This window comes from Mercenaria mercenaria, chromosome 17, assembly GCF_021730395.1.
Source record: "Mercenaria mercenaria strain notata chromosome 17, MADL_Memer_1, whole genome shotgun sequence".
NCBI classification, from domain to species: Eukaryota; Metazoa; Mollusca; class Bivalvia; order Venerida; family Veneridae; genus Mercenaria; species Mercenaria mercenaria.
The window spans coordinates 40572572-40600398 of NC_069377.1; the positions used below are offsets into that span (position 1 = coordinate 40572572).

At 34.4% G+C, this 27827-nt stretch overlaps 1 protein-coding gene across 7 annotated transcripts in view; it reads left to right on the forward strand.

Moving 5' to 3' along the window:
• Positions 1-14251, forward strand: part of LOC123537091 (oxysterol-binding protein-related protein 8-like) — a 148338-nt gene extending 134087 nt beyond the window's left edge. For 6 of the 7 annotated variants that reach the window (XM_045320647.2, XM_045320651.2, XM_045320652.2 and 3 more), the window contains 9 exons: positions 1587-1668; positions 2117-2312; positions 3392-3490; positions 4716-4813; positions 6470-6595; positions 7111-7211; positions 7983-8168; positions 9304-9584; positions 13985-14251. In XM_045320647.2, the coding sequence (XP_045176582.2) occupies positions 1587-1668; positions 2117-2312; positions 3392-3490; positions 4716-4813; positions 6470-6595; positions 7111-7211; positions 7983-8168; positions 9304-9584; positions 13985-14244 (1429 nt within the window). In that variant the 3' untranslated portion in view covers positions 14245-14251. The remainder of the gene's footprint in view (positions 1-1586; positions 1669-2116; positions 2313-3391; positions 3491-4715; positions 4814-6469; positions 6596-7110; positions 7212-7982; positions 8169-9303; positions 9585-13984) is intronic. The other variant, XM_045320648.2, reaches the window with a different exon arrangement.
• The last annotated feature ends 13576 nt before the right edge of the window (positions 14252-27827 follow it).

The following is a 27827-nucleotide window of genomic DNA, read 5'->3' on the forward strand; positions in this document are numbered from 1 at the left end:
AATCACTGACCCTTCACTATTGTAGATTCAAACCCTGCAGTTGAAATCTTTCAAAAGATGAAGCTATCCAGCTGGCTTGTTAAGGGCCAGTGTTTCTACCTAAGTGCCAGTCCCGGTCTGAAACATTGTTTGATGAGGCACATTGCGTCTTCCTCCACAATTAAGCCTGAAAATTGCCTCATGACTTAATTTGTGTAAACAATACTAATCAGATGTCAGTAAATCTTATAAGGATTTTGAACTTACATAAATTAGAAATAAAAAGAAGATTGGCACAAAAACAGTTGAGAAAATGACAGTGGCATTTGAACAGAAAAGGAGAAAAGAACTATTCAGCTTATTAATGCATTTGGTAGAGACAGATATGAACAATTAGAGAACCATAGACACCTCATGATTCTTTTCTCTGATAAGGTTGTGCTTGTGTTTATTTATCTGGACAGACTGATTAATGTACATTTATACATACTTAAAGACTACATTTGAATGAAAATCAACTGTGAACAAAGGCCAGTTTTGAACAATGCCCACAGTGCTTCAAAGACTGCTAGTCTATTTTAACCCTTCTCATGCGGGACACGATTGATTCTGCCTTTGCGACCAGTGTAGATAATGATCAGCCTGCACATCCGTGCAGTCTGATCATGATTTGCACTGTTCGCGTTTCATGCAGTATCTTTTTGGTAAGCACCCCTTTTCACAGTTAATGGTACTGTCCAAATTGAAAGATAGACAAGTTCATTATAGAAATTTAGCAGGGTAAGGGTTAATCTCCTTCAAACAAAGATCTGTGTTTGGCCATTTCAAGAGTGGTCTTTATTTACAGGTTTCACTGTATTGTAGATTCAGGATGATACTGTGAATTTCAACAAATCTTCTGCAATTAATAACTTGTCTGTGTATTTTATGTCTTGTGGCAAAAATTCTGTCTGAATTGTTAATTTAATCTTTATGCAGAACTTGAGAGCATCAAAATAATCAATAGCTGTCTGATCAGACATTGTCTTGCCAGATAATAGGTTATTTTGGATATGGTCTGTACCTGATGTTTCACTATTTGATTGGTTCCTTGTTTACAATGTTTGTTGGGTTTTTTTGCCATATTTTACATGGTACTTATTATCAGAGACCATTTGATCACAAAAGTTCATGATTTTCTAGGGGAGGTCTTTAGGTCAAGTTCAAAAGTATGTGAAGATATTCAGTAATACTTCAGTTGCATCACTTGCTTAGTTTTGGCCATGACGGGAGGATTTTAATAACCATTTCTTTAGAATCAATCCACAACCAGTTAAAGACTAACCTCGAAATTACCCCATGAGACAGACCTAAAAACATAAAATCCAGATTTTGGCATGATTGGGGGGCAGGAGTTGTAAGTTTGGAAAAGTATACAACTGTTGCAGGTTTACAATTCATAGTCTAATATGTCCAAAACTTAGATCCAGTCTGAAGTATTTTCCAAAAGTAGCAAAGTATACTTTAGAACAGGTTTCGGATGTCATCGCTTTATGCATTTTAGATAATGCTAAAATCATTGCTGTCACCTTTATAATTATGTCCATGTTTATATGTTTCTTTCTTAGGGCTGTTTTACAAGAAGACCCATATACCAGAATAAAGTCAGTTGTAAAATGGTATCTCTCTGGATTCTACAAAAAACCTAAGGTAAATTGCCCTGTATATAGATCCGTTTATTTGCAGTTGTATATCCTTAAGAAAGAATATTTGTTAGATTAAGGGACAAGCCTTAGACTGTTTGCCATTACAAGAAAAAAATTACTTAGTATTTAGCTGTGTTTATTTAGTAGAGGTAGAAAATATTGAGGATCGAGCTTTACTGATGAAATTCTAACTTTATTGCATACTTTCATTGGTTTATTTTGATCAGCTTGATATAAAGCATAGGAAACAATAACTTCACAACATTGCAGAGGTGAACAATAAGAGAGCTTTAGTTAAGATTATTACATATAGCATAATATTATGAGTGTTGCATAAAGTAACTGCTGATGGATCCGTCTATAATATTAAAGAAAATAAAGCACATCTTTACAGGTATTTAAATTTGACCCATCTTAACTTAAGCTTGAGTTGGAACAAACTATTCTTTTAGGGCCTTAAAAAACCATATAATCCAATCATTGGGGAAACATACAGGTGTTACTGGCATCATCCGAACACGAACAGTCGTACATTCTACATCGCCGAGCAACTGTCCCATCATCCTCCAATCACAGGATTCTACGTTACCAATAGAAAAGATGGCTTTAATATTTCTGGAAGTATATTGGCGAAGTCCAAATTTTATGGTATGCAGTTTTTTAAGCTTAGATGCCTTTAGACATTTTCATTTGCAAAGAAGAAGACATATTGATTAGTATATGTAGCGCTTAGTGCAAAATGGATTCAGTACGTAAATTTCAGGTCACCATCACTTGTGATTGCAAAATGGATTCAGTACGTACATTTCAAGTCACCATCACTTGTGATTGCAAAATGGATTCAGTACGTAAATTTCAAGTCACCATCACTTGTGATTGCAAAGTGGATTCAGTATGTAAATTTCAAGTCACCATCACGTGTGTTTGCAAAATGGATTCAGTACGTAAATTTCAAGTCACCATCACTTGTGTTTGCAAAATGGATTCTGTACGTAAATTTCAAGTCACCATCACTTGTGATTGCAAAATGGATTCTGTACGTAAATTTCAAGTCACCATCAGTTGTGATTGCAAAATGGATTCAGTACGTAAATTTCAAGTCACCATTACTTGTGATTGCAAAATGGATTCAGTACATAAATTTCAAGTCACCATCACTTGTGATTGCAAAATGAATTCTGTACATAAATTTCACCATCACTTTTGATTAGTATATGTAGCTTCAAGTCACCATCACTTACTCTTAAGTTACTTAAGTTATTTATTTCGAAAGGTATAAAACTTTGTCTCTGTAATTGTAGATACATATTTTCATAACATGCATCTATACTGATATTTGGTTTTTAATCATACAAAAAAAATGTTTAGTGTGTAATAATGCTATTCTGTTATCTAGATAATACCCACTGGAGACTGCAGATGATGACAAGTTATTGTCTGTTACAACACCGTGCTTTGTAAATATCTTCGAGTCATAACTCAAGATATGCATCATAATCATGTCAGAACTTTTGAAGACAAGTTGCAAAGTTTAATCATATCTTCATATTTTATGAGTGTTGTATCATGCAGACTATATGAGTGGTTTTATATATAGATTTTGCCTTGAACTCGCTCTGATTGTAGTAGTTGTTTACAGTACCCTCGAATGAAATCCCAGTACGAACAAAATCAGAAAGCATGCCCTTTAGAAAATAATTGTAAAAACAATAGTGTTTCCCTTTCAGGTAACTCATTATCAGCCCTTCTTGAAGGCACAGCTAAACTTTCTTTTCTGAAGAGGGGAGAAGACTATTATATAACCATGCCTTATGCTCATTGTAAAGGTATGTAATTCTTGATGATCTGCCTTGAAACATTTGATAATGGAAGTTGTAAAAGTATGTAATGCTCAATGAAATACAGTGAAAAATTTAATTACGGTCATTGTAAAGGTTGTTATATCTTGAGGAGAAACTTTTCGATGTGCTTATTATAAAGATTGACAAGCTTGCCCGCATAGCCCAGTAGATAGAGTGCAGATCTACGGATCCTGGAGTTGTTAGTTTGATCCTCCGGCCAGACATAGGTTCTCCATGACAATTTGATAAAAGACATTGTGTCTGAAATCATTTGTCCTCCGCCTCTGATTCAGGTGGGGAAGTTGGCTGTTACTTGCGAAGAACAGGTTTGCACTGGTACAGAATCCAGGAACATTTGTTTGGTTAACTGCCCACCATTACATAACTGGAATACTGTTGGAAAATTGTGTTTTACCAAAAACAAACAAAATATTATAAAGATGTTGTTTTGCTTGTCATACCTAATATGTGATATAGTAGCCCACTGCCAGCATATGCTCATCATTAAAGTAGACAACTCTTAAAAAGCTATCGTATAATTTAATTTACGAAAGAAATGACATTTTAAGATTTTCAAAATTCTAAGTTAAACTTGGCTGCTCATTGTGAAAAAGAACATGATGCTTGTTACCATGTATGAAATATGTCCATTGTTTCCCTTAGCATCTCCATGTCCATACTTGACATTGCATTGTTTATGCTTGACATTGCCTTGTCCAATTTTGACAATACTTTGTCCAACCAAAACATTTCCTTGTCCATAGTTGACATTGCTTTGTCTATATATTACATTGCATTATCTATACTTGACATTGCTTTGTCCATTATTGACATTGCTTAGTGTATATTTGACATTGACTTGTCCATATTTTGACATTGCCTTGCCCATACTGTGAAATCATTAAATTTCGTGGGCATGAAATTTCGTGGTTTTGGTCAAAAGGACAATTTCGTGGGGATATGAATTCATGGATTTAAACTTCTTAACATAAAATGAAAGGGAATTTTACTTGTTCGTTGGGATTAAATTTCATGGATTGACTCAACCACGAAATCCACGAAAATTAGTCCCCAACGAATATTAATGATTTCACAGTATTTGCTTTTTTCGATTCCTGCCATTGCCTTGTCCTTACTTGACATTTGTCACAGCACTTTCAGAAGGTGAATGTCATCTCTTAACATTTTATTTCCTTGGATTTTTTTTCAGGGATATTAATTGGAACATTAACAATGGAGATGGGAGGGAAAGTGAGCCTGTCTTGCCCTAAAACAGGTTATAGATGTGATCTTGATTTTAAACTAAAGGTAAGCTTATTAGTATAACAAACATACAAACATGTCAGTGTCTAAAAGTGCTGAGCTGTTCAGGTTTTACCTAGTGATTTCAGACTTGTGAATTGCTTTTAGATGTATGTTTGTCAATGTCATGGAGGTTTCCCGTACTGAACTTGTTAATGACATAAGATGTTGTATGTCTAAAATATATGAGCTGGTCTTATGTCTCAAAGATATAAGCTGGCCAGTGCTTAATCTATGTCTAAAAGATTTTGATTGTTATTTCTATCAGTGCTCTGTGTACCATTCATCGGCAGTCAGTTTTATGCTGGTAATGGTACAGGTTATGACCTGAAGTATTGGACTGCCACACAGTAATTTATTAACCAGATTTTCAACGAAAACCCTGAGTTATTAGATTGGGGTAGATGGCGGGCGGGCGGCGTCGGCGGCGTCAAACTGGTGTTTCCGGTCAATAACTTTTGTTTCGGTAAAGATATTTGAATAAAACTTGGTTTGTATGTAGGTTATATCAAGACAAAGGCTGGGATTGATTTTGGGGTTTCTGAGGTCAAGGTCAAGGTCACTGTTACTTTAAATAGAAAAAGGGTTTCCAGTCAATAACTTTTGTTTCGGTAAAGATATTTGAATAAAACTTGGTATGTATGTAGCTTATATCAAGACAAAGGCTGGGATTGATTTTGGGGTTTCTGGGGTCAAGGTCAAGGTCACTGTTACTTTAAATAGAAAAAGGGTTTCCGGTCAATAACTTAACTTAGGAATGAGCTATCGTGATGTAACTTGGTGTATAGAAAACTTATATAAAGTTGTAGCTTGGGATTGATTTTGGGGTTTCTGGGATCAAGGTCAAGGTCATTGTTACTAAAAATAGGGTTAGGTTAGGGTTAGCATCTTCTACATGCATGGAGGGATTTTGATGAAAGTTGGCACAGTTGTTCACCATCATGAGACGGAGTGTCATGCACAAGAACCAGGTCCCTAGGTCTAAGGTCAAGGTCACACTTAGAGGTCAAAGGATACAAGAATGAAAACTTTGTCCGGAGCATATCTTCTTCATGCATAGAGGGATTTTGATGTAACTTGGCACAATTATACACCATCATGAGACGAAGTGTCTTGCGCAGTTCCCTTCTTTAGAATTACTTCCCTTTGTTGTTACTATAAATAGCTTATATTGTAACATTTTCATTACTAGACGTAGGGAAAAATCCAGACCACTTTTCTGTAGTACAACATGCATGTTACATCTAATTTTGAGGTGTATTTTGACCAATCTCTACCTGGTAAGGATTTCTGTGTGGACTGTTACTGTAAATAACTTTTATTGTAACTTTTTTTATAATTGACCGTAGGGAAAAACCAAGACCACTTTTCTGTGGTACAACATAGTTGTTACTTTCTAATTTTAGGTGTATTTTAAGGTATCTCTACCTGGTAAGTTTTTTTTTTGTGGACTTAGAAAAACAAAAGAATTACAATGATTACTAAACAACCACAAAATTAAAATTACATCTGCAAATACAGGTGCTAGAGTAAAGAAATTTGCTGTGACGGGCGTATATTGTGACATTCTGGCACTCTTGTTTATTCTTATGAAAAGTGTTGAAAACCTGGTTTCGTGGCATTGCCGCGTTTCTTGTGTCAGATTTGTATTTTATTTTACAGCCATTCCTGGGTATAGGAGAGGCCTCAAATAAGATTGTTGGCAAATTCAAGATGGGCTCGGATACATTGGCTCACATAGAGGGACACTGGGACCAGGAAATATACATAAAAGATAAAGTCACAGGGGTTTGTATTTGTTTCAGATGTATCTGTGCCAGTCATAATATTCTCTGAATAATGGGTCAAGGTGGGTTGTATAGTCACACATGTTAAAAATCGTGTCAGTGTGTCAGTTATAGAATCTTTTGAATATTTAGTCTTTCCTGCTTACTTTCAAAAGGTGTGGGTTGTTTATTCTGTGTAATAGAAGTAGCCACAATACACAGAAAATGTTTGAGCAGGCATACTTGTCCACTGGTAAGTTCATTGATTTGATTCCCAACTTCTTCTGCTAAAGTTAGTTTCAGTTTATAAACATGGAACATGACCAACATTCTTATGTAGGAGTGACAATATGGGTAACTGAGGGTGACTTTGAATAAAATTAAGTATGCAGTTAATACATATGCATGCACATGAGAAATACAAACAAAATTTGGCTCAAGTTAATACATTGGTATCAGCTTAATTTCTTAGTGAATTACAATATAAATTCAGAATGTTCTGTTGATATTTTCATTGGAGATTTTCTTACACTTCAGGAATCATCTTTGTTTTTTGCTCCAACACCAGAGGTGAAGGCAGCCAGGTTGAAAAAATACACAGTTCCTATAGAATTGCAGACAGATATGGAATCTGAAAGGTAATACATGTCTGGCAAGGAACAACCCTCCAAATATTGATTCAGAGATTTACATTTGTTTGTGGACATGTAACTGGCTGTTACAACCAGGGGCAATTAGAGCCAATCGGGTCATTCCTATCAGTTCTCAATATTGAAAATTCAGATTACATTTGATATAATACCTAATTTATAAGATCAAATTACAAAACAACTGCAGATTGTATCAGGCACTGATGAACATTGAATTGGTTGATTGGTATGATAAAAATTGATCTTGTGACAGAAGTAAGTTTTTCTTCATACTTTTCAAGAAAGAGTTCGGCAAATGTTCCACTGGTACTCAAGAATGCAGATGTAAAGCGCAGCTCAGTATTTTCTTTGTTGCATCTTCATGGCAGAATGGATGAGAGACCAGAATAAGTCTTCTTCTTAAAAAAAGTGTTTGTTTTTTTACGTTTTCACCAAGGAAACAAATAATAGGGACATTTGTTCTTTTAGAATGTGCTTCTCTTTATACAGGAAATGATGCATGCAGTGTTGCTTCTCAAATAAGATACAAAGAAAAAATTGGCCAAAACTGCTATTTCTTAGGGATGTGAATTTGCAGACTTCAAAATTCAATAAATGAAATATGGGACTTTATGTTCCATTTTGTTTTAATTTTGTGGGTAAACATAATCCATGAAATTAGGAATGATTTTATACAGTATTGTTCTTGTTTGATCATATCAAATTACAGTTGTAATGCAAGAAGAGTTGAAACTATCGTCATAGAGTATATCTTTGCAGATTATGGAAGAATGTGAGTGATGCTATTGTAACTCAGGACATGCATGGGGCCACACAGGAGAAGTTCATACTGGAAGAAAGGCAAAGAAAGGAGGCCAAAGAACGAAAGGCCCAGATGATTTCATGGGTACCCAAGTTATTTGAGAGGGACTCTATTGCAGGGGACTGGATATATAAACATATTGAGTAAGTGTTTGAAGGTCCTTTAATGGGAAAAAGAACTTTTTATTACTCTCACTGATTTAGAGTATAATTATGGGGACTTCATTGTTAGTCATACATGCCTGTAAGTAGGTCCACCATTTCTTCAACCTCCACGCAGGAATATTGTCAAACAATCATCCCTTCCTTCAAGCAAATCACATGACGATTGTACAACCGTGTGATCCTAAAATGGCGACACGCTTGGCAACGCCTGGTAAATCAAATGCTTGCCATAATCTACAGGCAAATTGACATTTATGTCACAACCTTTAAGAACATAATGAAAGTATTTAATGTGTCTATATTTTGCAGTATGCCATTCGTCAAATTCTCTTATTATACTCAAAATACCGTCAAGTAATTACATTGTTTATATTTTTAGCAGGTGCTTGTCACTACACCAGATAAAAAGAAGTAATTTTAGTGTAACTGCATTATTTTTTAGTTTTTTTTTTGCTCGTTTTATAAGCAAAATATATAATATTTAACTAGTGAGATAAAAAATTTGTACAACAAAATTAAAATAATGAAAAATATATCTCGGCTGAAATTCAGACCAATTTATATGTGATGGCACTGTCTACTGTACCGATAAGGGGAAGTAACACTGTGTTGGAGTTGGGCATTTCTTTGCGGATATATATGGGAAGGATTTCATAAAACTGGTATCAATTGTTTACAACATCAAAAGAAAGTGCACAGCACTTACCTTCCCTGTATATAAGTTGTGTTAGGGGTATTAATCACCTTCAGATGTAGCTTTAGTTAGTTAATATCTCTGTATGACTGTGACCCTGGATAGATACAAGAATCACATTGTGGTTGATGAAATTTTTAAGCTTGAAATTAGACTTCAGTTTGTAGTAATGTAAAATCATTTTAGTTGGTTGGTACAAAGTTCGTGATTACAACCTAAATGATTTTTTGATAGGGACATTAATTAGAGAATAAACAATATTTTCTTTTAATCAGTAAGATTATATTTCATGAATTGACACATCTATAAATTCTGTGAAAATCATTTCTCTAAGAGTATTAAGCAGTTTCACAGCTTATAAATTACATTAATTATAACTAAAATATATGGTCTTTGTTACATAAGTGACCTTTTTTCTAGTATGCGACCATGGGATATTACAAATGACAAGCTTCAGTATGAGTTGGACTACATCATTGCAACATGGACAAAACATCGTACCCCTGTTGTACGTACATTGAGCATAACCAGTCTAGAGCAGATCCCAGACAAATCCAACGTGGCTGTACCAGCAACAAGACACCCATCTAAAATTCAGCGACCTTCAATGAAGAGGTTGAAGGTTGTAGGTGAGGAGAGTGGTAGTTCAGCAGCAGAGCTAGACCAGAAACATGATAGCGATTCATCAGAACCTGGTATACGTATGTACATTACTATAAATAGAAGTGTTGTGATGTACAGTGCTATGCTATAAATAGAAGTATACGTATGTACATTACTATAAATAGAAGTGTTGTGATGTACAGTGCTATGCTATAAATAGAAGTATACGTATGTACGTTACTATAAATAGAAGTGTTGTGATGTACATTACTATAAATAGAAGTGTTGTGATGTACATTACTATAAATAGAGGTGTTGTACATTACTACAAATAAAAAAGTGTCTCTGTGGCTGAGTCAAAGGTAATTTGTCAAATTTTGTCAAGTAAACTTGACATCTGATCTATAATGCTATATTTTCACTAGAGGTAGTTATGAAATTAATTTTCCTGTCTTGGTTGCCTAAATATTTTAGCATAAGTGTTAATTTAATAAACATATTTATCCTAGAGAATTAAATGAATATATAAAATATATAAGATGTGCATTGATTTTCTCTAGAAGTTTGTAAAATTGGCATTACCTCCCTTGCCTATCTTTGCTCCGCATCCAATGTAGAGTTAAACTAAATGAATTCCAAAGCTACATATAGTTGCCCTTTGGTTCAGGTTATTGAAATATCCTATTATCTATAGAGTACAAATGTAAAACTAGATATATTGAAATTGGAAGAATTATCACACCTGCTGGCGGCTAGTGGTTTTGCCTTTGCGACCAGTGCAGACCAAGATCAGCCTGCACATCCATGCAAGCTGATCATGGTCTGCACTGTTCGCTATTCAGTCAGGAATTTTTCAGTGAACACCCCTTCGAATAATAAATGGTACTACCCAATTTGAATGATAGACCAGTCCATTTTAGAAATTTAGCAGGGTAAAGGTTAAACTCTTTATTATCAAAAGGATTAATATTTTTTATCAATAAAAAGAAACAAAACGATAAAATACACATTTAGGGAGCTAACTCTTATTTAACATGTCAATACATTTCTCTACACACAGTTGTAATATTTGTGTTTTTAGCTCACCTGTCACATAGTGACAAGGTGAGCTTTTGTGATCACCCTTCGTCCGTCCGTCAACAATTTCTTGTCTGCACGATAGTAGTTTCATTTGTGATTTTCTTTTAACCAAACTTGCACACAACTTGTATCACCATAAGATCTCGGTTCTTTTCTTGAACTGGCCAGATCCCAATATGGGTTCCAGAGTTATGGCACCTGAAAGGGCCAAAATTAGCTATTTTGACCTTGTCTGCACAATAGCAGCTTCATTTATGATTTGATTTTAACCAAACTTGCACACAACTTGTATCACCACAAGATTTTGGTTTCTGTTTTGAACTGGCCAGATTCCATCATGGGTTCCAGAGTTATGGCCCCCTAAAGGTCCAAAATTGGTTATTTTGGCTTTTGCAGCCATATAGAGACTTCATTTATGGTTTGATTTGATACAAACTTCCAAAATATCTTCAACAACAATAAGTCTTGGATTCCATGACAAATCAGATCCAATCGTAGGTTCCAGAGTTATTTTATATCTGATTACCTCCCCTGATTGTAATCAAAATGAATTTATATCAGTAAGTACTTATAGGACTTATTTGAAATTTCATTATTGTCATAAGTTCGACTGAGCCAATCAGGGTAGATAACTATGGACTGATTTTATATCAAATTACCTCCCTTTATTTCAAATTAAAATGGGTATATCTCCATAACTGATGAAGATACTGATCTGAAATTTCATTAATGTCAACAGATTTATTTGGCAGATCCTGCTTTTGTTCACTTACAATAATTTTCTTTTTAATTACTTCCCTTTTACATTACTATAAATAGCTTATTTTTAGTAACTTTTTTATTACTGGCTGTAGGGAAAAACCAAGACCACTTTTCTGTGGTACAACATGGATGGTACCTCCAATTTTTAGGTGTATTTTGACATACCTGTACCTTTTAAAAAAAAATTTTCTTTTTGGTTAAATTTCTTCCCTTTGTTGTTCCTGTCCTTTGGACTTAGATATTTTTTCTGAGGACCTTCTTGTCCTCAAGTGCAATGATAACAGGTGAGCGATTTAGGGCCATCATGGCCCTCTTGTTTTTATTCAGATTGTTTAACCCTTACCCTGCTAAATTTCTTTAATGAACTTGTCCATCTTCCAATTTGGACAGTACCATTAACTGTTAAAAGGGGTGCTTAGCAAAAAGATACTGGCTGAATAGTGAACAGTGCAGATCATGATCAGACTGCATGGATGTGCAGGCTGATCATGATCTACACTGGTCGCAAAGGCAGAATCAATCGTGTCCAGCATGGTCAGGGTTAAGTAGTCCGGTCTATCAAATGGAAATGTAAAAATAGATGGAAAGAAATGCTCACTTTTTAAATACTTTTATATTAAAGGGGGATGGTGACAAAACTTTATAAGAACAATGAAATAAATTTATAATTGGGGTATAACAAGATATAAGGATTCTTTTGTTCATTAAATAAATCTCTAAATAGAAAACAAGAAAAGTGAAAAATGTTGCTTAAATGTTCCTGACTTTGAATCACTTGTCCCTATATAACTGCTGTGTTTTTTGAAACCTGACTTTGAATCACTTGTCCCTATATAACTGCTGTGTTTTTTGAAACCTGACTTTGAATCACTTGTCCCTATATAACTGCTGTGTTTTTTGAAACCTGACTTTGGTTGTACAGATTATTTATGTAAGAAGTCATCCATCTGCCTGACAGAAAGTCAGTGAATCTACCTGGGTGCCTGCTCATGCCTGAAATGATACTGAGAGAGGCACCTGGTGTCTTCCTTGACTGTGAAAAAGCTGGCAAGGTGCCATATGACCTATAATTGTGTGTTGTAGTGATGTTAAAAACCATGAATAGAAGTGTTGTGACCAAACATTACACATGTCATATTTTGTATTAGCCATTATAGTGATACGTGAGAAATATATGAAAAGCTTGATTTCCATAATTTTAGAATATAATAGTTTTTCTATCATTTTAAAAGTAGTATATTATATATTATAGGTTCATGTTTAATTATGTCTGGCATATTGTTTTTGCCCTGTCCATCCATCCACCACACTTCATTTCCGATCAATATCTGGAGAACCATTTGACCTAGAACCTTCAAACTTCATGTGGTGGCAGGGCTTATGGAGTAGACGACCCCAATTGTTTTTAGGATCACTCCTTTGAAGGTCAAGGTCACAGGGGCCTGAACATGGAAAATCATTTCCAATCAGTAACTTGAGAACCACTTGATCCAGAATGTTGAAACTTCATAGGGTGATTGGACATGCAGAGTAGATGACCCCTATTGATTTTGGGGTCACTCCATTAAAGGTCAAGGTCACAGTGGCCAGAACATTGCAGTTCATTTCTACTCAGTAACTTGAGAATCATTTGACCTAGAACCTTCAGACTTCAAAGGGTGATAGGACTTACAAAGTAGATGACCGCTATTAGTTTTGGGGTTACTAGATCAAAGGTCAAGGTCACAAGGGCCTGAACATGGAAAACAATTTCTGATCAGTAACTCGAGAACCACTTGATCCAGAATGTTGAAACTTCATAGGATGATTGGACAAGTAGAGTAGGTGACCCCTTGTGATTTTTGGTCACTTGATAAAAGGTCAAGGTAACAGGGACCAGAACATGGTAAACGGTTTCCGATCAATAACTTGAGAACCATTTGACCCAGAACCTTCAAACTTTATAGGATGATAGGACTAGATGACCCTTATCATTTTTTAGGTCACTTGAGCTAAGGTCAGGGTCACAGGGGCCTGAACATGGAACACCCTTTCCAATCAATAACTTGAGAACCACTTGACTCAGAATGTTGAAACTTCGTAGGATGATTGGACGGGCAGAGTAGATGACCCATATTGTTTTTAGGATCATTTGGTTAAAGGTCAAGGTCACAGGAGACAGAACAGGGAAAATGGTTTCCGATCAATAACTTGAGAACAACTTGACCCAGAATGTTGAAACTTCATAGGATGATTGGACATGCCAAGTAGCCTATCCCTATTGTAGCCAACCATCCGATCAATAACTTGAGAACAACTTGACCCAGAATGTCGAAACTTCATAGGATGATTGGACATGCCAAGTAGCCTATCCCTATTGTAGCCAACCATCAGTGTCTCTTTGACTTTTGCTCCTGTCCCCTATTGACTTCTTGCCTATTACGACAATGCATTGGGGGAGACATGCGCTTTTCTACAAAAGCATCTTCTAATTATAATCCTGTATTTCATGTTGCAAAACAGTGATTTACAAAAAGAAAAAAACACAAACAAATAGCATATGAAATAATTTGTCACTTCTTATTCCATAAGAGTGGAAAAAGTTGACCTCTTTTTATAGAATAAGCTTACTGTTGTCAGGAACATCTAATATATGTGAAAACTTGAAACTTTTCAGGAAAACGAGTGACTAGATCTGCCTCCAATTCACGAACTACAAAAGTTGCTGAGGATACTTTGGCAAAATTGTTAGAACCAGTATGTGTATTACAACAAGAAACAAACAGTCTAGTGAAGACCTTACAGAGACAGGTAGTCTCCGTACAACAGAGGCTTGACAATCAGGAAGCTAACAGTTTCGGCCAGCAGTCTCAAACATGGATTATTCTCGGAGTTGTGCTTTTGTTTCAAACAGTACTGCAGTGGCTTCTAAGATAGCCAGGGAAATTAAAATTACTCTAATAAACTTTGTTAGAAAAAACAAATTTTGTTTTTGGGGTCGTAAAGCAAACCGGGAAAGGTTTTTCCGGGACTTTCTTTAAAAAAAAAATTTGGGGGACGAGTTTAACTTTAAGGAGGTTTTTGTTCTTTGATGTTTTGGGCAGGAAAAGTGACTTATAATTTGCATGAAAAACCAAAAAAAAATTTAAAAAAGACCAGGTTCGTTTTCCCAGTTTTGGGTATTGCAATATTAAAATGTTTCTAAAAGATCCAAAAAATAATCTTTTATTTTTTAAACGGAAATTTCCCGAAACAAAAAAATATTGTTTTCAACTTCTACATGTGAAAAGGGTTTGCCTTTTTGGAAATTTATACGTCGGTTGCCCCGGCTTTTAATTGGGAAAAAAAAAAAATCGGGAAAAAAATAAAATTTCCCCAAAAATTGTTTTTGCAAATTTTTAAATTTTACACAAAAAAAGTCCCGGGTAAGTTTTTTAAACAGACCCCTGGCACAGGAAGCCCTTTTGACACCACGATTTTGGTGCGTTTAATTACAGTGGTTTTAGTACCTGATTAAGAAATACAGATTTAAACAGTAATTTTTTAGATATTTAAATTTGAACTTTTGAAAATTCTTTGTTTTTGGCCCGTTCGGTTTAAAGCTATTGGTGCCTTTAGGGAAAATTTTTTGAAACGGTTTTTTTTAAAAGATAATTTTTTTTAAATGTTTTTAATTTTTTTAAAATCTCTCATTGTCACACATTTTTTCCCCCAATGGAATTTGCTGTTTTGCCTTTCGAACGAATGAAATTGAATTTCCCAAATATTTTTAGGATTTTATTTAAATTTTTTTTCCCTTTAGGATTCATTTAATTATTGATAAATTTTAACTTTGATTTATACCAAATTTTAAAATTAAATGGATGCCCGGTTTTTTGTTTTAAATAATCTCAAAATTTGGGTAGGGGAACAAAAAATTCGTCCGTTAAGATACCGGGAAATGTATTTTCCTCTTAAAAGAGAGGACATTTCAATTAATAGGTTTTGTTTTCTGGGGAAAAATGAATTTTATAATTTTTTGCATAAACAACAAAAATTAAAAGGTGTTTGTCCCACAAAGGTAAAAATAAATTTTTAAATAAAATCCCCGGAAACTTTTGAAAATTTGCGTGATGCTTTTTATCGGTATTAGTTTGTAATGGTTTATTATTGAATTATAATTCTGATGTATGAGTTCTAAAAAGTTCAATATAGTTGTAAAAAAAACATTTTGTTCTTTGTAAGAAACAAATTTGGGGTCCTGGTAAAAAATCTTAAGTTTTGGGCCCCAGTCTAAACCTTCATTTGTTGGTCGATTCTGAGCTAAATTCTGAAATTGACCAAGGGAAAAGTGGGAAAACTGCATTGGGTTAGAGATTGCTTAGAGCAAAAAAGAAAAATAGTGGGCAAGAAGATAACTCGCGTAAGGGGTGCCCCACCACGTTTCTTTTTAAAGGGTTTGCATTTATAAATCATGAAAATAAACAAAAACCTTTTAAAGTATTACACTCCGAAATAAACCAAAATCAGGTCCTTTTTTAAACAAAATGTTGATTTCTCGATTCCCAACATAAATTCTTTCCCTTTCCCCCATGTAGAAAATTAATAACTTTTAAAAAAAAAAAAAACCTTATCATAAAAAATAAACAATTGATAAAAGTTTTCCACCCCCCCAAATTTTACCCTTTCGCTGTCGTTTCTGCACAGGTAAAACAAATTCATTCATTCCCCCTGATTTTGGCAAGTTGCTTGTATCCCTTTCAAGTCCGGATCTATTTTTTTTATAGTCTTTGTTTAAAGGGGTTGTATTCAGTCTCATTTTTAAAAATTTTGGCCCCTTTAGGGGGGGTGCATATTCTTCTTTCAGGGTGGCAAATTTAAAGGTGGGGGCCCCGTCATGCACATTTGTCAACAATGCTTTCTGAAACTAATTGTCAAATTCAAAAAATTGGTCTGTAACCCTTAAAAGGGCCCCCCCTAAATTTTTACAAATGGGGCACTTAGCCCCTTTTGGGGGTGCTAAGAAAAAAAAATAGAAAAACTTTAAACAACTTTTTCTCAGATTTCATTGTTGAAAGGTCCTTCCTCATTTCTTCAAAGGGGGGCCCAATTTTTAAAAATAAAATACTAACTTATTCTCATGAATCACTTGATGGTTCTTTTCAGACTTGGTTTTTAAATCAGTTGTCTCTCTAAAATTTTACCCAAATGGGGGCACTTACCCATTTAGGGGCTGCAAACCTAAAAAAAAATAGAAATCTTTTAAAAACCTTTTTCAAAACCATTGAGGGATTTTTAAAACTTGTAGTAAAATCGTAAAAGCCCGCCTCAATTTTTTAAAGGGGCACTTGACCTTTTTTCATTTTTTGTTTGAAAAATTTGGGATATTACTTTTCTGGTTCGGGCCCCAAAAAACATTAAAGGTAAAAAGACGGTGGGAAACTGAAAAAGCCCGTTTGGGCCCTCTTGTTTGTTTTTTTTTACGAATTTTTTCTAAATTTTGAGCTTTTTCTGGTTTTGTAGGTTTTGGTCATCCCCTTTAAAGCATGTTTTTGTTTGTTAATTTTTATAAGTTGAATAGAAAAACAAATTCATTTTTTTGGAAAATGGAAAAAAAACTGTTTTTTGATAATTTTTAGCAGGGACAATTTTTTCTGCAATATGAAAAATACTTTTGTTTAAATTTTGTTTTTAAAACTTTTTTTGTGTATTGTGCTACATTTTAGTTAAAATGATTTGTTTGTAAAAGTTTTGGGAAAAAGTATCCCTTTTTGGGGTAGAATCTTTGTAGTGGAAACTTTTTTACTCACGTAAAATGCAATGGTTTTGTGACGCGCGCCTTCTCCGTGGGTGCTGGTCCTTAAAAACTTTTTTGGCATTAGAGGTCAATTTTTATATCTTTTAAAAATTGGGCAAAATTTTTATCTTGAATTCTGGTCAAAGTTCAAATGGGTCGTAGGTCAATTAATAAAAATCTTTGGCTCGCAGCAGGGCCTTTTTTTCATATCTGTTGAAAGTTTTCTGAATTTCATTTTGTGTTTGGTCAAATTTTTGAAAAGGGGGAAGGGGTAAAAACTAGGTCAAATTAAAAATGAAAATTTGTTTCTAGAGGCCAACTTTTTTTTTTCCTAAAAATTAAAATGTTACTTGATTATTTTTGTAAAGTTCAAAACTGGGTAGTGCCATCAAAAATGGTCGTAGGTCAAAAAAAAGTTTTTGCCCTCCAAGGATATTTTTTGGGACTGTATGGTTGTCTTTTGTTATTTGAGTCTGGGTAAAGTTTTTAAAAGGGTCAAAAACTAGGTCATGGGTCAAAAATAAAAAACCTTTTGCCCTTTTCCTAAGGCCATATTTTTTTGGATCTAAAAAATTGGTTTGAAATTTCCCCTTTGATGATATTAGGTAAGTTAAACTGGGTCACTGGGGCAAAAACTGGGTCAGTGGGTTTAAAATAGAAAATTGTGCCTCTCTAGAGGCAATTTTTTTTTGAGGTCTTCATAAATTGGTGGAAGTTCCCTTGATGATATCTAGTAATTCAAACTGGGCCGCCTTCAAAAACGGTCATTAGGTAAAAATAGAAAACCTTGTGACCTCTCTAAGGTTTTTTAGGGATTTTCATGAAATTTTGGAAATTTTTTTCCCTTGTATATTAGGATTCAAATGGGTCCTCCTTCAAAAATAGGTCATTAGTAAAAAAGAAAACTTTGTGACCTCCTAGGGGCCCATATTTTTCAAGGGATCTTCAAAAAATTTGTCAAAATTTTTACTTGATGATATCTAGGCCCAGTTAAAAACGGGTCACTTTTAGTCAAAAATAGGTCACTTGTAAATTGAAAAACAACATATACCATTCAAAAGGGGTATGTGGGCATTTGGGATTCGGCCCATCATGGTTTCTTTTTTAAAAGTGTGAGGGTCCCCAAAAACAAAACTGGGGAAAAAATGGAAAAAACTCCCTTAAAATTAGTGATTTAAAAATTGTTTATTTTCGTTTATGTTTGTTTTAAAAATTCGATATTTATCCCTGTATGGGATGTTCTGTAATCCAGTTATACAAGGGAACATGTCCCCCCCCCCCAATTACTCATTTAAGGGTTCCAGGGGGCAGTGAAACCCAAGTTCACTCTTTTTTTTGGGTTTGAAAGGGTACAGTGACATTTTTGGGTTGCAAGAGTACAGTGTAACTCCAATTTTCTCATTTTTGGGTCGTGGGTTTTTTTGTGACATTTTTATTTATGTGATTTTTCACTCCCTTTTTGGGTTGACACATTTTAGTAATTGTAGAGTTTCAAAGATTAATGATTCAATGGAAATTTTTGATAAAAGTATTTCATTAAATAATTTTTCGAGCTAATTTTGAGCTTGTGATTCAAATTTGTTTTTATAAAGCTTTTATTTTTTTAATTTAAAAAAAATTCAAGTTTAATCCAGTCCCTAGTTTTCATAAAGTTAACAGATTTGTCCCCATTTTTATGCCGGCATTTTTGATGTGGGGGTATTGTGGTTGTCCTTCCGTTCGTTGTTGCCCACGGGGTTAAACCCAAAGGGGCGTTCGTCTGATCACCCCCTTAGAATGTTATACAATGCAGTTTAAATTTCCACCCTTTTTCATCTGACCTCGTTTGACTTTCCCCTGACCCATTTTGGACTTTGTTGCTTTTTATGGGCCTCTTTTTGGTTTAAACCAAGGACCTTTGTTAGCAAATACCCCTTAAAAGAAAAATTGATACAAATACGATTAAACGGGGACCATTCTATTTCTTCAAAAACACCGACCTGCCCTCGTTTTGGATTTGGTTGCAAATCTTCGACAAGGATGCCAGGGGGCATAAAGGTTTTATTGAACACCCCTGTTCAATTTTTTCCCCGGATCTTTTTTGTCGCTAAAAAAAAAATTGAGCCTTTTAAAATTTTGTTTTGTCCTTTTCCGTCGAGGAAACCAAAAGGGCCCCCGTTTTCATCTAGCATCAATCCCTATTTTTGAATGACTTGATTCTAATGCAGTTTGAAAAAACCTGTGGACCTTTCCCTCTTTCGACATCACTGCCTCATTTTGACCTTGACTCATTTTGGCTTGGGTTGCTTTTTAAGGGCCCCATTCTGGTTTAAAAAAGGGGGACCTTTGTTAGCATCAATACCGTTCAAAAATGAAAGATACTAATCAGATGAAACCGTCCCTTTCCTCATCTTCAGACATCACCTGACCCAGTCGACCTTCCCTCGTTTTGGATTAGGTTGTTTGTTCGACAAGGATCCCCACCGGGGGCATCAAGGTTTTTTGAACCAGCCCCTTGTTTTCTTGATTTTGAATTTTACTGTTAACAAGATATTTAAAAAAATGGGGGGTGAGTTTGTTTTTTGTTACATGCTTTACAAAATATGAAATCAAACCTCCCTAGAATTGAAAATGATCATAGCATCACCATCTTACATGGAAATGTGAATCATATCCTAATATTTTTAAAACAGGTTAAAAGGTTAAAGAACTGTTTTTGGAGGTCAGCAAAAATTTGAATTTGTTTGGTTTATTTCTAAGTCATTTTTAAATGGGAAAATCGCGTGGTTGCATTAAAAGACTGGTTCCAGTTTAGGGTTTTTTGAACTTTTTCCATGCTTAACAACAAATTTTCTGAAAAATCATAGAAAAAAGCTTTACATGCACTTTGTCCCCTTTTTTTTGGTTGAAGAAAAGTGGTTTGTTGTTTTTCTGTGCAATATTTGAGTTGTTCATTTTGCAATCTGTGTGGTTTGGGAAAACCGGGTATGGGGGGAAATTTAAATGGTGATATTTTTTTTTTGGGTTCCCTGTTTTAGATAAAACGATGATTTTTCCCCTTTTTTTATAAACAGATGACTGCCCCTATGTTTATAATAAGAGATTTTGTCCTATATTTTTTACAAATGTATTTTTCTGTTTTATGTTAGTATGGCTAATCACTGAAAACCCCCCTTTTTTTTTTCGGGAAAACAGTCTAGAAAATTGATCAAGAATGCTTAACCCTTCCTCATTTGAACATGTCAGTTTATTGACTTACCCCGTTTTTGGGGGTTTGGTTTCTTTGTTATGGGCCTTCAGGTTTAAACCAAAAGGGCCTTTCATCTAGCTCAATCCCCCTTTCTAGAATGACTTGATCTAAAGCAGATTACTGTACATTCCCCTTTTTTGACACATGATGTTTTTGACCTTGCCTCTTTTGGGTTAGGTTTCTTTGTATGGGCCCTCTCTTTGGGTTTAACCAAATTGGGGCCATTTTTTCATCAATACCCTTATAAATGACTTGATATAAAGCGATTACCCGTAAAACCCTTTCACTTTTACTCACCTGAAATTTTCCCTTTACCTTTAACTTGTTTTTGGACTTAGGTTATTGTTCGCAAAGGGTGCCCCGGGGGGATAAAACGTTTATTGAAGCGTCCTTTTTCAATTTTAAATTTTTTAAAATTCAGATTATTACTGTTTGTTTTGTTAACCCCTTGTTTATATTTGTCTCATAAGATTTTCCAAAAAAGAAATTCATTCACACTTAAAAAGTATAATTTTATTTTTTCCCCTTTTTTTTAAGTTTTTTTTAAGAACCCTTAAATTGTGTCTCACATATTTATGTGTTTTGAAAAAATTTTTTCCCAAAAGTACAAAATCTTTGAGGTTCAGTTTGAAGGTTTTCTAAATGTGTTATGGCAAACTATCCTGTGAGATGTACACTTAATAAATTTACCCTTTTTAATGCTTTTTGCGCTTTTTGAATAGTCTCATTTTATTAAACATTTTTGGCTGCCACCTTCAATTTTTACAAAACTATGTTTTTCCCCTTTATTATACATGCATATACCCCACTAATGGTTTTTTCAAAAGGCAACAGGACCGTACAAAAGGTATCTTGTTGAAAGCCCAAAATTTTAAAAATTTAAATATGGTAGCTTTTTTTCATGTGTTTGCATTTAGCTATTTTTTATTGAAAATTTTTCTTTTGGAAGCAATAATTGCACTTTATTATTTTATTCCCTTTTTCATAATTGTACACATAAAACAGTTTTTTTGAAACACAATAAGGTTTTTTAAAGTGATATTTGTAAAATAGTACCACTTTTTTCCCTTGCCCTTAAAGGATCTTAACAAAGTGGCCCTTTTCAAATTCTGTTTTTTTTGTAAGGTATTTTATTATTGCATTTGGATATTGGATATTTTTAATTGCGAAACGATATGGTAGGGGGATGGGGGTGTGGGTGGTATCCCCTCCAAACTTTGGAAAAGGTAAAAACTGGTAAAGTGTAGTAAAATCCTTTTCAGTAATGTCAAAGGTTTTCGATCATATGTTTTTATTAACTTAAAGGTAAATTTTTTTTTGGGTTGAAATCGAAACTTCATTTTTGTTTATAAAAATCAGTCCCGTAGTCTTTCAGTTTATGAATATTTGACGGGTTTTTCCCGGGGTAATAAAGGGATTTTGTTTTTTGCCCGGGGCAAATAAGCCCTTTGAATTAATATATGTACTCTACCGGCTACAAAAAATTGGAAATTTTGGTTTTAAAAAATTTTTGAAAAGAATAAAATTTTGAAGAATATTGATTTTAAGCATATTACTGAAGAATGATTTGGATTGAAATTTAAAAGTTATATTTTAAAAAATGTTTGACAAGACCATTAAAATCTTCAATCGGGTTTTTTAGGGCATATGTAACTAATGTATTAAATATTTTATTCATTTATGTATTCAAATTCCTATATGGAAAAAACATTGATTGATTTTAAATCATAATTGTTTAGTATTAACAACTTTTGTAATATATGATTGTTAAAAATTTTTTTTGTATTAATAAAAGATTTTGTACTAATAGGTTTTTTTCAATAAAGCATTGAAAAGGAATTATGTTTGTTTTTTTCATCAATAAAACTGTAAAAGTCCCCCAAATAGAAAAACGCTCGGTTTTTATTGGGTTTTTCTTAGAAAATTTCCAGTACTGTATGTCATCTGATTGGTTGTAAAAATTTTCAAATCAGTTAAATTAATGACCCTATTTTGTTTTTATTTGTTTTAAAAATAATTAATTTTGTGTTGTAATGAGAACTTAAACTTTTTGAAAACCCGTTGGGAGAACTGTCGTGTTGGAAGTTTGGTCTTCCCCCAGTAGAACCACGAGGGCCCAAACTTTTTAACCTCTTTTTTTAGCAGCAATATTTTTGGGTTTGGCCCTTCCAAAATTACCAAAAAGGGGGTTTTTGCAAAGCTTGTTGTCGACCCCCTTCGGAAGCGAAGACTAGTTGTCCAATGCTTTTGGTGTTTGGCGTGCGTGCGTCCTCCCCGGATTTGTTTGTCCGGCCTAATTAGAATGTGGGGCAAATTTGTTTTTATTTTTTTTGAATGTTAACCCCAGTGGGGGAGTTCTGGGCAAACCCCGGGTTTCCTTCAAAATCAGGGGAAAAACAACAAAAACTTTGGGTTTTTTTAAAGGTTTCCCAATTTTTCCCATCCAAAAACCACCCCTTTCCCGGCAAAAAACATTTTTCCCCTTCTTCAGATGGGGGATTTTGATGAAATTGGCCAAAATGTTCCCACATGGCGGAGTGTCTGCGCAAAAACAGGTCTGGTCAAGGCCCCCCTTAAAAGGCAAAAGTCAATACAAAAGAAGGCTTTGGGCATTTCTTTTATGCATAGAGGGGGTTTTAAAGTAAACTTGTTTATCATCATGCGACGGGGGTGTCATGCCAAAAATCCAGAATTTCTTCCCTTTTTTTACATAAATACTTTATTTGTAAATTTTTTTTGGGGAGGGAAAATTCAAAACCCCCTTTTCTGTAGTACAAATTTCAAGTTAATCCCTTTTCAGTGTTTTTTACCCATCTCTAATGGTGCGATTTTTTGTGGCTTAGAATTTTTTAAAATTTTTACATGTTTGCCTCAATGAAAGGAGTGTATGTACACCCCCATCCTTTTGAGTGGGGGGTGCATATTTCCGTGGAAAATAGTTTTTACCATTTCGTTCTAGGTAAAAATTCACACCACTTTCCCTAATTTAAACATGGCTACAGTTTAAGTCCCAAAAATATAATGAATTTTCGCAAAAATTATTCCCCTCTTTGGGTTGAAAATCTTTGTTAAAATTTTACTACAAATTGCTTTTCAAGTTGAAACTTGTAACTCTATTGAGGTGAATGAAAAAGGGAAGGTACATTCCAATTATTCTCCAAAATTAAAGCAGGGAATTATTTGATATTTTTAACCGTGTTAGGTGCGATTGTATAAAACCGCATCAAGTCCCCTAACTCTTACATGACTGGACAAAATACCCTTTTTTAGAAAGAAAATCTTTTTACCCAACCCTTGAATATCCAGGTGCTGTCATGGACGCTCTTTTACTTGGTCTTATAAAAATTTACGTCAAAGGTTGAAACTTGGGAATCTCGGGCCAAAAACTATGGGGGAAATAAAAAAAAGGAAACTTTGTTAACGTGGCTGGTAATTTTTTTCTTGATCTTATGAACATGGGCAAATTTTTTCTTTAAAACTAAAGGAAATTCAGGGGTGGGGCGCAGAGATTAAAAACTGGTCATAGGGACAAAAATCCTAGGAAAAAAATTAAATCATAGAAACATTACATTTAAAGGGCCCCAATTTTAAACTGAACTTCAGAAAAAAGTGGTCATAAACCCGGAAATTTTTCATAAAATCTACTTCCCGGGTTGAAATGGGTTTATATGGTCACCAACTTAGTCACTAGGTCAAATTAGAAAAAAATTGTTTCATAAGGCCAATTTTCCCCTTAGGCTATTGGAAAATTGAGATGTTTTTTAAATGAAATCTAGGGGCTAAAACTTATATCTGAAGTAAAAATTTTTTGCATGGATAATTGGATTCGTTGGTACAAATACACCATAACGGAAATGTCCTGTGGAGAAAACACCCCTTAGCTCCCAAGTCGTGGTAAAGAACTTGCATAATTTTTCCATGTTCTTGTTTTTATTTCTTGTAAAGAGTGTGAAACCAAAAAAATTTAGTTGTTTTTTAGCGCCCAAAAAATTTTTCACATTACGTTTGTTCTCCGAAAGCCCAAACGATCACATTTCATCATTTTTCGGGTGTTGTAAAATGTAGCAAAGGGAAAGGGTATTCAAATAAAAGGCAATATTACCCCTAAGTAGTTTTTGCCCACTCTTAAAAAAAGGTCGAGATACCCAAAAGTTATTTCCCCTTTTTTAATTATCAAAAATGTGCCATTGAAGTATAAAACCCCAGTCAAAGCTTAAGATCCAAAAATTTTTTTTTTTTAAAAAAAAAGGGAACACCTTTCCTTTCTTGATCACAAGAGGCGACTAATAAGTTTTTTCTGTATCTCTGTGTTCCAACAGGTTAAAAAAATTTTTTTCTACTGCATGGTTTTTTTTTGGGTTACAAATGAGATGTAAAAAAACGTTGTACTGTGCGCCCAAAAAACCCCTTAATCAAAAATTTTCCCTTTAAATTTTTTTTGCGCATTAAACATTTCTAGATTGCATAGAAGTTAGTTATGCAAAAAATTTACCAAAACTTTTTCCTGGAAAAATTTTTCGCTACAAGACTAGACCAAATCAATAGTTTAAGATTTTTTTTTTCCGGTATTTTCTCAAAACAAGGTATTTAATTAATAAATTTTCTTGCATGAACATTATTTTTAACAACAAAGTGCTTTTTTGGAAAAAAGAGTAGCTTTAAGGGGTTTGGGCTAAAGTTTTTGTCAAGTATATTACTAATAACACACGTGTAGTCCAAACATACTTGCTTGGAAATCTGTCTATGATTTTTTAAAGGTTTTTAAGCCACAAACCAAAAATTTAGGTGAACAATTATAAGGCTGATGGGCAGTATCCTCATCCCCCTTCATTTTACTAAAATCTTGAAGGGGGTGAAGCTTTTTAGTAAAGAAGAAGAATAAAAAAACTTGTTTGAAATCAAAAAGTGAATATTTAAAATGATAAAAATAATACTATTAGAGGAGTTGTGTCATCATGGGGCAATTGTTTAAAATTTAAAAACAATAACTTCCCGACCTCTGTAGTTTAGTTTTAAGCTGTTTAAAAACTTAAAAAAACTTAAAAATTATTTTAAAATTATCCGTAAAGGCTCAATCTTTTTTTTACCCCAATGATGGTGTTTAATAAAGGGTTTACTTTCTTTGAAATGAAAAATTTTAAAACGGAAGTTGTTCTTCAAAAGCCTTTTAATTCTTTAAAACCCGCTTAAACCTTTTATATAAAGCCCTCTTTCTTAGAAAAAAAAGGGTTAAAGCCTTTAAAACCAAAGCTGTTGATCTGAAGTAAAAGGCTTAATTTGTTTTTAAAATGGAATTCTTTGGGGAAAAAGGGATTCCCGTGAAAAAAGAGGCTTAAACCAGGCTTGTACCGTAAGTTTACATTTCCTGTTTAAAAAGGGCATAAACGAATGGCATTGTGTCCGGTAAATGCTAAATTCCCTGTGAAAACGAGGGCTTAAAAACAATTGCTTGTGTCAGTAAAGGTTTTGAATTTCCTGGAAAAATAGGCTAAAAAGCAAAGGCATTGTGCCCGTAAAAGTGACTTTTTCTTGGAAAACGAGGCTTTTTAAAAGCAATTTTCATTGGTCCAGTTAAGGCGACTTTTCATGTTGAAAACGAGGGTTAAAACGGCCCAATGGGCATTGTGTCCGTAAAGGCGAAATTCCTGCGAAAACGACTAAACCCCAATGGCTTTGTGTACTAAAAGGTGAATTTCCTGTGAAAACGGGTTATAAACTTTAATGGCTTGTGTCCGAAAAGCTGACATTTCTGTGAAAACGGGCTAAAACGCAAGGGATTGTGTCAGTAAATGCTGAAATTCCTGTGAAAAAGAGGATAAACCAATGGCATTGTGTCCCCTAAAGGGTGAATTTTCCCGTGAAAAAAAGGGTTAAACGCAAGGTTTGGTCCCGTAAAAATGACATTTCCCGTGAAAAAGAGGCTATAACGCAATGGCATTGTGCCCCTAAGGTGACATTTTCCGTTAAAAAGAGGCTATAAACGCAATGAATTGTGTCCCGTAAAGGCTGACTTTCCTTTAAAAAGAGCTATAAAAGCCATGCATTTTCCCGTAAAAGCTGACATTTCTGTGAAAAAAAGGCTTAAACGCATGGCATGTTTTCCCGTAAAGGGGCAGTTCCGTGAAACGGGCTTGATGGCATTGTGGTCAGAGACCACCAATTCAAAAAAGTACAGGGTTACTGGGAATGAGGTAAGTGTATACCTTGGAATAAGGTAGCGCCTGTGCGTTCTGATTGGTCAGTCATGTAGACAAACCCAAGAAGTGATTTTTTTTTTAAATGAAATATTTTTACTGCATTTACAGTATTTCATTATATATTTTGACAAAATGTGCTACATTTTATGTGTATTGAAAAAAAAGTTTCATCAAATGAATTTCTCCCGCCATGACAACGATGTAAACAGGGGGTCATCTCATTCACATGAAAATTGCTTAAATAAAGTATCACTATTCATATGTTTTTCGTCCGATATTTGGGTGGAACTAAAATAGTTCTTGAAAAAAATGTGATTGGATATACATGTTTCGATTTATGGAAGGCCGTACACGCCATAATGTTATAATGGAAGTTTATGGGAAAACAATTGTGTTCTCTAACCTTGTGTCCAGAAAAGGCTGACATTTCCTGTAAAAACGAGGCTATAAACGCAATGGCATTGTGTCCAGTAAAGGCTGACATTTCCTGTGAAAACAAGGCTATAAACGCAATGGCATTGTGTCCAGTGAAGCCTGGCAGTTCCTGTGAAAACGAGGCTATAAACGCAATGGCATTGTGTCCAGTAAATGCGGACATTTCCTGTGAAAACAAGGCTATAAACGTAATGGCATTGTGTCCAGTGAAGGCTGACATTTCTTATGAAATTAAGACTAGAGAGTCAAGGCGATACTTAATCGCTCATGTCAACGAGAAAGGTTTACCGTCAAATTACATTTAAATCGAGCCATTATGGGGAAACTATGACCCCTTAGGAGCCATTTTGTGTGTGTGTGTTGGTTTTTTTTTTTGGGGGGGTGGGGGGTTGTTGTTTGTTTTTGTTTTTTGTTTTTGTTTTTTTTTTTCACAAATCAAGATGACTTTCAGAAATTGTACTAGTGGACCACCCTAGGAACATTTATGTATCAGACCAGTGGTTCAGGAGGAGATGGCATTTGAAGATTTCTGGTGGCCATTTTTTTGGACAAATGAGAATAATATGAACAGTGTTAGTAGAAGTCACTCAAATAACTTTTCTGTGAAATCATTTCAACAATGGGCCAACGGATTAGGAGATCTTAGGAGCATAGAGAAAATTCTTCAGCTCTGGCGGCTGTGTTTTTAACGAAGCGTAATAATTGGAACAACCTTGACAGAGGGTCACATAACAAACCTTTGTGTAAAATGATTTTAAAACGGGCAAGCAGATTCTGACAAGAAGATTTTTAAACTTTTAAAAATAGACAGAGGAATAATTAGCGACGAACTATGGCGGCCATGTTTTTTTACGAATCAGATCAATTTGAACAATCTTTGTAA